This window comes from Centruroides sculpturatus, unplaced genomic scaffold (assembly GCF_000671375.1).
Source record: "Centruroides sculpturatus isolate CEXI.00-Female unplaced genomic scaffold, Cexi_2.0 scaffold453, whole genome shotgun sequence".
NCBI classification, from domain to species: Eukaryota; Metazoa; Arthropoda; class Arachnida; order Scorpiones; family Buthidae; genus Centruroides; species Centruroides sculpturatus.
The window spans coordinates 214,539-226,199 of NW_019384758.1; the positions used below are offsets into that span (position 1 = coordinate 214,539).

The window sequence follows — 11,661 nt, forward strand, 5'->3', positions numbered from 1 at the left end:
AGATTTCGGCTTGATCTAGCAATTTGTATAATATTATCATCTATTAGCAGTTCAAATGATTCTTTGGTAGTCATTTTGAATTTTTGATGCAAGATTGAGATATATTTGCAAAATAATTGTAAAAATAAAAAAAAACATAAAAACACATTTCCACAAAAAACCAACGTAACTGGTATCGTGGGGGCTGCGCGGCCCCCAGAAAGTACGTAGCTCCATCCTTGTAAGTGCTACAGGGCCGAACATTTGGCACTCGCTAAGAGTCGCGACGTAATGAGATTACATAAAATGACAGCTGCGCACGATATTTAGATTTTTAGAAAATCGTAAAAATATGATGCGTGGGGCCGCGCGGCCCCCATAAAACCAGTTAAGGGTTAATATTATATTTCAATATAATATCAGAATCTAATAATTTTATCTTTATAATAATATTTTAATAATAAAATATATTCATTTTATTAAAGACAATTATTATTTATGAAGTTTTAATAAAATTTGTCATTTAAACATTTGTAAAATAGGTCAATATTCTAAAACTAATTTGTTATAATAACTGTGGATTTTTTAAGAAATAAAAAAATTAGAACAAAATAGAAACTGCTTATTTCAGGAATGTAATTTTAATTTCTAAATATTTTGAATTTTTATAATGTATCTTCAAAATCAATGGATAAAACCCAAATATTAAATTCAATTCATTTATTCTGAAGATAAATATTTTCTTACAATTACTGTTTTCTTTTAGAGGAATCCTTAGATATGTGAGGAGTTTTTACTTAGCAATGCAGTTTTAAGTCAGTCAAAAATAAATGAATAAAAACTAAAAATTTAGAAATTAAGTTTCTATTCCTGGAATCCTGAAATAAGATTAATGGGATAAGGAAAAACTACACATGGGTAATCTGCTAAGGAGAAACTGCCTATCGAGGACTTTCTATGGAACTGACCTCTATTCATGTTAAACATGTGAAGAAAACTCAGAAAACTCCATGTGGCCACTTGGTCAGGCATGAACCTGTGACCAACTACCAGCGTTCAGTGGTTTTATCCACTCAGCCACTGGCGAGCTATTCCTGAAATAAGAAATTTCTATTTTATTTTAAAAGTCTTCAGACCAGTAGTTATTTATTTGAATTGAATGATTTTCCAAATATATATTTATTTAATTAATATTTTTAATTTTTATATAGTAATAAAATTTATATTTTTGTATGCAAAAGGTTTTAAATTAAACAAAAAATATGCTTAGAAGGTTCCACAACTTTGAAGATTATATTATAACTTAAACTGTCAAACATATTTCAAAGCAAAACAGATTATTTATCACCAAAATGAATAAGCTATCATTGAAATTCTGTTTTTAAGTTTAGAATTTCATCAATTATGCAGATAAATGTCAAGGGAATTATACTTTTGTCATTACACCTCTGAATGAAACAGTTGGAATCTTAACGCTACATATAACCCTCAGTGAGATACAATCTCCCGAAATCGGCCTACTTCCAGGCCGCACACGATCAGGAGTATCATTGCTCCACTAAAGACTATCACATTAAACTATTTAGCCCACGTTGCTTTGTCATCTTTGAGTAGCTCACTAGACTGTTCGCGGAGTATCTGATGTTATATAGTTTTAGGGAGCATGGGGCTCACTCCATCACCAGTGCTTCTGTGCAAATGACTGCATCTGCCCCGTGCTCTACGTCAAGGCAAGCACGGAAAATAGGCATTATACTGGTTCACAGTAAAAGTTGACCTTCGGATGCAAATTTCTCTCATAGGGTGACACATACAGATATGGTTCCATTGACTTTTTTGCTCGTACGGGGGATCTATTACTCTGGGGGTGGCCAATTTCTCATTCATAATTCAAATCTTACTGAAATAAGAACGTTATATCATGGACTCATCTAATGTCAAAGAGATTTTTAAAAAAATTAATCGGTTGACTAATGAAAAATGAACGAGTAGGATGGAAAGCGTGAAGAATACATTAAGTTAAAAAGCTGAAGATCAGCCATCAGAAAGCTCGTATTAACAGNACACAAATGTTTTTGACTCCTTTGAGAAATCTTCTTTAGATCTTTACCATAGTAAATTTGAAAAGTTGAAGAGATTCTAGTTCTGGAATGCTTTTTAAGAATTCTTTTTTACATAGTGAAGAAACATTCAATTTAAAAATATTCTACCATTTTCAACTTTTCAAAGGAGTTGAAAACATTAGTACAGGACTGAAATTATCTGCTGGAAATAGTAAGGTTATAATTTTTATATTGTAAACTGAGGTTCCAGCTTGATGTTAACTATATTTTTCGTTTCAAATGTTCATCATCTGTATTTTAATATTAGAATGCAATATTTCTTATCCATTATAATTTTTATATACTGATTAAAACAAATTAATTTGAAATATTTTTAACTATTTAATTTGATAGTTGTTATATATTGTAATGTCTAAGCATTTAAAGAATTTATTTTTTAATATGTATTATTACATGGTTTCAAAATTACTAATGTATTATTACATTAATTTTAGAAAATAAAGTTAATCTCTATTTCCATATAATTTATTAGAATTTTCAAAATGATCAGTTCTGTTCATCATTTTATATATTGAAATCTGATTGTCTTTTCAAACAAATGAAACTTTAGATTTTTATGTACGTTCAAACAGAAAAAAGAAGATTTAGCCTAGATCAGGAGATAGCAATCAATTTTTAGTCCCTACAAGATGATGTAATAAATGTAATAAAACAAACAAGGCAGTCTATTTTTCTCAGTTGATCAATGATAATGAGGCTGAATGAAATCTCTTCATTTAGCTCTATTCTTAGTTGAAACAACCTAATAAAATCTGGCAATTGTTTTCCTATTAACATTACAAATGTTGTTGTTAATTGGACATTGGCATTTCATTCAAAAACGGTTCCTTAAGCACAAAGGTATATATCAAATCCACCCATGACCCATTATACATTCCTTTCTTCTCCAATGACACACACACACACACACACACACACACACACACACACACGTATAAGCTTTTGGCATTTAGAGCTCTTATTAGAAGAGCATTCCATTATTACTCCAATGTGTACAACAGGTTGTGACAATTGAATAAGATCAGAACCATTGCTAGAACCTTGGGATTTGGAGCAAAAGTTATTGAGGAGTTAATAAGCTCATACTCAAATCCTAACAAAAAGAAGACAAAGCAGAATATGAACAAAGAAATTACTAAGTTCACTTACAACAGAGGAATGTCCAATATCATGAAGGAAATTGCAGACTACAAGAATACAAGATTACTATACAAAAGGGTACCACAGTTTATAATTTGCTTAGAAATGATAAAGATACGATCAAAGAGGAAGAACAACTGGGGTATACAAGATACCATATAAAAATGATCAATTAGGCCTGAACAAAGAATATATAGGTGTCACTACTAGGAATTTCAGCAAAAGGCTTAAAGAGCATATATACAATGTAAACAAAGGGCACTATACTACGGCACTATCCATAGTAGCACAAACAGAGGGTTCGGTTGTTGAATAGAATGAGGCTAAGATTGGTAGACCAGTGCGCTCATTGTCTTTAGCAATGACTATAGAAAAGTTTGAAGTATATTGATCCAATCTTACTGGCAAGTGTTTAAACTACAAAGATGCCAGAGGATTACCATTGGCATGGAAATTTATGATAAAAAATAATGTAATAAAATATAATATGTAATGCACATTCGATTGATATAATTATGTATATTGTGTTAGTATTATTTTATTTTATTCCATGTATTTTAATTAGTTCAATTTAATATATTTACGAGGGCTGTTCGGAAAGTTCGCGGCCTCACATAGAAAAACAAACAAAATAATGTTAAAATTTTTTTTATTTTTCAATGTAATCTCCTCTGTTAGCAATGCACTTATTCCAGCGATGTTCTAGCTTTTTTATGCCATCACAATAGNTTTTTGTATGCAAAAGGTTTTAAATTAAACAAAAAATATGCTTAGAAGGTTCCACAACTTTGAAGATTATATTATAACTTAAACTGTCAAACATATTTCAAAGCAAAACAGATTATTTATCACCAAAATGAATAAGCTATCATTGAAATTGTGTTTTTAAGTTTAGAATTTCATCAATTATGCAGATAAATGTCAAGGGAATTATACTTTTGTCATTACACCTCTGAATGAAACAGTTGGAATCTTAACGCTACATATAACCCTCAGTGAGATACAATCTCCCGAAATCGGCCTACTTCCAGGCCGCACACGATCAGGAGTATCATTGCTCCACTAAAGACTATCACATTAAACTATTTAGCCCACGTTGCTATGTCATCTTTGAGTAGCTCACTAGACTGTTCGCGGAGTATCTGATGTTATATAGTTTTAGGGAGCATGGGGCTCACTCCATCACCAGTGCTTCTGTGCAAATGACTGCATCTGCCCCGTGCTCTACGTCAAGGCAAGCACGGAAAATAGGCATTATACTGGTTCACAGTAAAAGTTGACCTTCGGATGCAAATTTCTCTCATAGGGTGACACATACAGATATGGTTCCATTGACTTTTTTGCTCGTACGGGGGATCTATTACTCTGGGGGTGGCCAATTTCTCATTCATAATTCAAATCTTACTGAAATAAGAACGTTATATCATGGACTCATCTAATGTCAAAGAGATTTTTAAAAAAATTAATCGGTTGACTAATGAAAAATGAACGAGTAGGATGGAAAGCGTGAAGAATACATTAAGTTAAAAAGCTGAAGATCAGCCATCAGAAAGCTCGTATTAACAGGCGAAATGTTATTAATTCAAAATGAGGATCGTGATCCAATTTCCGAAATGCCCCCAAACAATAGTTCACAAAAATCTCGCAACTTCATCGTAAATATAAATCTAACCATTCAAATTATAATATCCATTTTACTACCTTATAGCTTAATAATTCTCCAACATCCATATTAGTGTTAAGAAAATCCGGCAGACGACACCAGCGACACCACACTCACCATAAAATCGGTGACGAATTATATTATTAAACTCGTAATTAAAACAAAAATTAAAATTAATTTAAAATTAAGAATACCATTTAACAAAGAAGATATATGTTACTAAAAAATTCGATAATTTTCTAACGAGAAAAAAAATAATAAAACGCGAAAGATATTTACCGCAAATTCGATTGTGTTATTGAGTTTGACTCCAGTGCAGTGGTTATGGTCGCCTGGATTTTTGTATTCGTCTGATCGTTATAGCCGGAAATATTTCGACAAATAACTTTAAAAATTCTCCTTATAATTATAATATCGGAGACTTAATCGATTGGCAGATAAAATATCTTCATTAAACGGTAAGTATTTAAATTCTCCTCACTTATAAATGTGTAAAAATCTTTTGTTTATGACTTAGGCTTAGAGATTCATCTTAGGCCTAATCAAATATGTTTTTCGTTTTTATACACAAAAACTTTTTTTTAAAACTATAAAAGTTATGACGAAAAATGCGTCATACAAGCAATTATATAAATACTAAGTGTAAAGCCTTGATAACAATGCACTTTGATAGAGTATTGTTGAACAGAAATGTTCAATTTCGTTGTAATGTACATTTTAATGTATTGAAGTGTACATTGCACGTGTAATGTACATTTTTAAAGTGCTTTATACATAAATGTACATATAAATGTGTTTAAAGCTGATTGGCTCGTCGTGTATTGTTTTAAATATGAAATTGTTAATTAATAATGCTGCTAAAACTGGAATGTAATGAACATTCGGCTTAAGTAATTAAAGAGTTAAAAGTGTGTCTTGATAAAAGTCTCCCTGCAATTTTTCAGATGATAACTTCGCTCCTTAGAAATCAACCTAATTCTACAGGACATCGTCGGTTGAGTGTTTCCAAATTTTGGAACGCTCGACTGATGAAGACCCATCAAATTAGGTTGAAAATGTTTTAGTTTCATTAAACTTCTTGCTGGAGTTGATTTCTAAGGTGTGAAGTTATTATCTGGCATCCCCTCCAGTTTCTATATTTTGTTACATTGCAATTTTTCATTCATTTGATGACACTTAAACTTTCCATAATAAATGATGTTGAGTACTGTTGTATTTTACTCAACAAAATAATTAAAATTTTTCTATGTAATATTTATTTTACTTAATTATAAAAATGTTCAAAGATATGTTAATTATAAGAGAGTATAATTTTATAATTAATATATCTTCGAATGCTTTATTTTGAAATTGAAATATAAGAGTGTGTATTTTTTGATAGTACTAATACATTTTTAACTATTTTTCACAAAGCAGTAAAGTATCTTTCAGAATATTAATTTTTTTAATTAAGTAAACTAACTACAAAATAGTAATTAATATTACATAATTTATTAGAATTACTATTTGCTTGTAATTCAACAGTGTTTGGAAATCAACTTTATATAATATTTCAAAATGTAATTGCATAAACCAAGTCTGGCATATGGTAATAAACAAATAAAACGTATGATTTTAGATTTTAAACTCCAGAGATATTGTTTACTTATTTCAAAATATATACTTATTAGATAGAAATAAAAAATGAAACAATGATTTTAGAGCTGTTTTGTTTAAAAAGTATTAAAAAATATGAATAGCATTTAAATTTTTGTAGGGAATGTTTGACTACTACAATATTTATCATATTAAATTATCCACAACTGTGAGGCAGATAATAGTGAGGTCTTACCAGACCAATGATGGGCACAAACGCTCAGGGATCAAAGTGAAAACGATTTAATAAACTCAAAAAATTAGTTTTTGAGTTTATTAAAGTTTTTGAATTTATTTTTGAGTTTATCACTATTATCTGCCTCACGGTTGTGGATAATTTAATTAATATAATTATATCAAATGCTAGAAGCAACATTTGTAATAATTTTGTTACAATATTTATATTTAAAAAATTAATAATTATTAAATATTGGAATATATGTTTAGCACTTAGAACATAGGAACTTTCAATTAATTATTGTCTTATGTATATATATGAAACATCAGACGTAAAGGATGTTTTTTTAGAGGCCTAATATTCTTAACACTATTTGAAAAAGTAATAATAGCAGATGATTTTTTTTTTACTTCTTACAGATGTATGAAAGAGTCAGAGTTAGCTAACAAATGTTCATATATTGAATATAAAATGTATGCTAATTGATTAATTTTGATATCAGAGTGCATTTACTTTTACAATCTGAGTTACTGAGCACCTTAAACATGTTTACTTTAGAAATTGGAGTGTGCCAACTGCATTTACATTTAGAATCAGATTTTACTTCAAATGCATTCAACTTGTTCAGAATTTTTGGAGCAAGCACAGGAAGCATGTCAACAACAAAAATGGTGTCTGCATCCATATGGCTAAAATGTGTTGTATGCTCTTTAATTTTTGGATTGGATTGATATTTTCAAAATGTGGTTGTTTTGGAATTATCCATAATATCCAAAATCATATAGCTGAAAGCCAAATGATACAAAATTATGTACAAAATGAAGGTTAGTATAATTGTGTAGTTTCTTATAAACATGCAATTGCTCAAACACATTGCTCAGAATTGCTCTCCACTGAGTTCAAAAGTAAAATTATTCTCAGTCAAAGATGATTAATACTTTTATTTAAAGATATCTGAATTATTTGAACATAGTAAATAGGAAATTGAAATTAACATCTAATTTTTTAATAATAATAATGACTAGCTTTTAAAAAGCTTGGTAAAAAGTTTATGCTCTAGCCTATAGATAAGGGACGATCGAAACATTTTTGTAAGTACTGCAATGACATATGACATGCACCATATCTAGAATGAGCTGATACAAACCCAGTGATCTAGTGCAATTAGTAAGATATTTGTTGTATTCAGAATTGCACATGGAATGTGTGCTACCAAATATGTCCAAATTAGATTAATATGCCATTGTCCTATTTTTGGCTGAAGAAAGACATAAACTGTTGGACATTTCATCACAGAATGATGAAGACATATAAGGATGCAAACTGCCATTGTGAAATGGTGTGCAAAGTTCCTTGAAGGTCGTGACGATAGTGGGCACCCCCATGTTGACAATGTCATCAGACAGAAGTTGACACCCTTACATGGGAGATCCTTGAATCATGTGCCCATAAAGTCCAGATCTCTCACCATGTGATTTTCATGAGTTTAGTTTGCTGAAAAGGCAATAATTCTAGTCAAACAATGACATGAAGAGGGCTGTAATGGAGTTTTGTATGCATCATCCAAGACTTCTATCAGACGGGCATCATTAATTCAGTTCATCAAAGGTATGATTGTCATAACACCAGTGGTACAGTGGTGATTTCTTCTAAATGGAATGAACTTATCAGGCCTACAGCCCTCAAACAGAAACTTTTACAAAAATGTAAGGGATGAACAAAAAGTAGAGAGGCCATAAACTTAGCATAATAAATTTGGTAAGAATGCAAAATTATAATATTTTACACTACTTTAATTTGAAAATTGTGTCAAAAGAACTTTCATTTAAACTTTATGTATAATTTAAAGAAAGAACAATACTTTTATTGAATTAACTGTTTCATTGGTATCAAAAATTTTCTTGATAAGATAAATTTTTTTCTATATGCTGAAAATACAATATCCTTTTAATGTAAATACAAATATGGTTTTTTATTAATTGATTTTTTATTGAAATTTAGTAGCACTCCACCTAGCAATATTGATATAAATGCAGATACTTTTGAGTTTGTTAAAATGTGATCTGTACATTACTGCTAAAAATTTATGTAAAATTGATATTGATATGTATAAAATAGTTTAAAATCATTAAATAAGCCACTTATTCTTTAAACATATGTAATAATTAAACTAATATAGAACATTGCAAATAGTAAATTATTTGAGTGATCATAGAAATTCTTGTAGTTAGAGATTAATGTAAATTTTCAAATTAATGTATGTAGAAATAATGATAGAAATAGAAGTAACAATAATCTTCCAGCATTCAGCTATTTCTTTCAACCGTCTTATGGATAGAACAATGAGGTTCTGGCGTTTGTAACATCTTTTGTCCTTTTTGCATCACCAATTATCATCTTTCCTCACATGTCTCTCTCTCTCACCGACAATCCCTCATTTATTGTCTTAACAGTTTAGGAATGTTACTCATGTAACCCTACATGTAGTTTTACTTATTTAAAAGACTCCTATAAAGTTTAAAATCTTAAGCAAAAATTTATACAAAGATATCAAATTTAATTTAATTTATGTATTTCAAAAATTTTTTAACTTTTGATATGATATAGAAAATAAATTAAGTAATTTTTATCTACATTTACATTTAATTCATTTTTTTAATAATTTCTAGTTTTTTTAATTATTTGAAATAAATGTTATTGTTGTCTCAGATGTTTTTACATTTGATCTAAATTAATTTGAGGATTTTAAAAATGACAGCTGTTTTATATCAAATCTAACAAATGCTGTAAGCTCTAATTACTGCTAAAATGAAATACTGAAAATAGAAACTAAAATAGCATGTAAGAAATTTTTGTTAAAAACATATTGATAAATTACTATAAATTAATTATGAAAAGTTGTTTTTTCAATATAAGTGTAAATAGAATGTTAGGAGTTTTTTTATTATATTCATATAAAATATACTGTGTTCTTCAATGTTTATTCTTAAAACTGTGAGCTGCATTGATATATGCAAGTTGTGTTGAATGTATTTGAGCATTTTTATTTTATATTGAAAAAATTATTTTTCAAACTGAGTAGTATGGCTTTTATAGAACAAAAATCTCTCTTTTTTTCCCCCCTGTACATTGTAAATAGTTCTGTGGATCAAAATGATTTAACCTTGAGATTAAAATTCTTGCAAACAGCCTTAAGAGAAGAACCATAATAATAAAATGTACAGTACTTCATTAGCACTGAAACATGTAATATTTTCAGTCCTTTTAACCTCTTCAGGTTTTATGTAAAAATGTATAATAAAATGTAGTGCTTCACAAACAAACCATAATTTATTACTTGGATAATATTATTTTACAAAAATTGTAACCTTAATTTTGGTAGATATGTCAATTTTGTCAGAATAATGTAAAGTTTTATGTCAATTCGGTATTATTTTTTCACTTTCTCATTTAAAAAAGTTGAAATAATGTCAAATTTATATAAAGGTGTACACCATTCTAACAAAATGAATCTGTCTTAAGAATCATCTCATCTAATATCTACAGCATTATCATAAAAAATTATCTGCAAATTATCTACATAAATGGATTATAAAATTAATAATATTTTAGCACAATTAATGACATAATTTCTTTGGAATGATTGTGACAAATATTTTGAAAATTATTTTTGGTACTTTAATTATAATAATTAGATTTCCCCTCATTTTTTTGTTTTGTTTTTATTTTATTTTAATTTTACTGTAGAGTATTTTGCTATATTGGGTCCATTTTACAATGTATTTATCTTTGAATTGAATTTTTGTAATATTTTATACATATATATATTATGTTGTAACACATAGTTAAAATATGTAGCTGTTCTCACTCAAATCATATTTCAAATGTTTTTTAAAACATGCTGTAAGAAAGTTAATTAGAACTTTCAGTTCAAATGTTCTATTTTATTTGTTAAATCTGACACAGACCTATGAAAAAAGTCAAAAACATTTGTTTAAATAAATTAGTGTTGCTGAAAAAGTATTAGTGTTGTTCACACTGAATTTAGTTTTATCTTAGAAGTGTTTTTATAATAGAAATTTTATACAATTTGTTTTTTTAGTATAAATTACCATTATTGAATTTAATAATTTATGTAGTTTAAATATTAATATTTAAACTATATAAATTAAAATATTCTACCACCTTTTTTTTACATCGTCTTCTTTCAGGTTTTAACTTTGATTCAGAGTTTTTTATCCAAATAATTTAAAATTGAAAAATAAATTTTTTAACTTAAATGTAATATGAAAATAATGGTTACAATAACACAGTAGAGTCCTGGAAACTCTACATTCTTATTGAGTTGTCAAGAGTAAAACTCATGTCATCCAAGAAAGAAATATGTGTAATCTAAGTTTTATCTCTTTAATTTAACACTGGTTTGTTAATAGCATCAATCCCACTTGTTGACAAAATATATCCCCTTTTCCAAGGTACCACTGCAAAACACCATGACACAAATGTCACTAATTCAAAAGCAGCTTATTTATAGGAGATTTATAGGAGTAAAATACAGGAAGTCTGTTTAAATGTGAGGGATGCAGAAAGTCTTCCCTCTGCATGGAAGTTTATAGTTAAGAAATTTAATAAGAACTCTAACCAGTCAAAATACAGTAGAGCGTCGATTTTCCGAAAGTCAATCATTTGAAAGAATTCCAGTCGGCAAATTTAAATTTTCGCCAGTGCTGTGGCGCTTAAATCTTTGGCTATGTCTTGGGCTACTCAAATATTTTATGTTTTTGATACTAAATTAACATCTGAAGTATAATTTTTTATTATTTTTATATTTTTCAATATATTTATTTTGTTTGTACAAAATAAAAAAATAATTTTTAACGATACAATAGTCTTTGTTAGGCTTAACATCGACGAAAATTCAACGCGAAGCGACATGCAACGGA

The 11,661-nt window shown here is 28.6% G+C and overlaps 2 protein-coding genes across 5 annotated transcripts in view; one reads left to right on the plus strand and one right to left on the minus strand.

Moving 5' to 3' along the window:
* The window catches only part of LOC111628735 (beta-catenin-like protein 1), a 54,752-nt gene extending 49,735 nt beyond the window's left edge, over window positions 1-5,017 (minus strand). Inside the window, exon 1 of the mRNA XM_023372571.1 lies at window positions 4,944-5,017. Within this exon, the coding sequence (XP_023228339.1) occupies window positions 4,944-4,973 (30 nt within the window). The 5' untranslated portion in view covers window positions 4,974-5,017. The remainder of the gene's footprint in view (window positions 1-4,943) is intronic.
* Window positions 5,018-5,207: 190 nt separating this feature from the next.
* The window catches only part of LOC111628737 (zinc finger CCCH domain-containing protein 18-like), a 70,223-nt gene continuing 63,769 nt past the window's right edge, over window positions 5,208-11,661 (plus strand). For all 4 annotated transcript variants that reach the window (XM_023372575.1, XM_023372573.1, XM_023372576.1 and 1 more), the window contains exon 1: window positions 5,208-5,363. The gene's annotated coding sequence lies outside the window, so the exon portion shown is untranslated. The remainder of the gene's footprint in view (window positions 5,364-11,661) is intronic.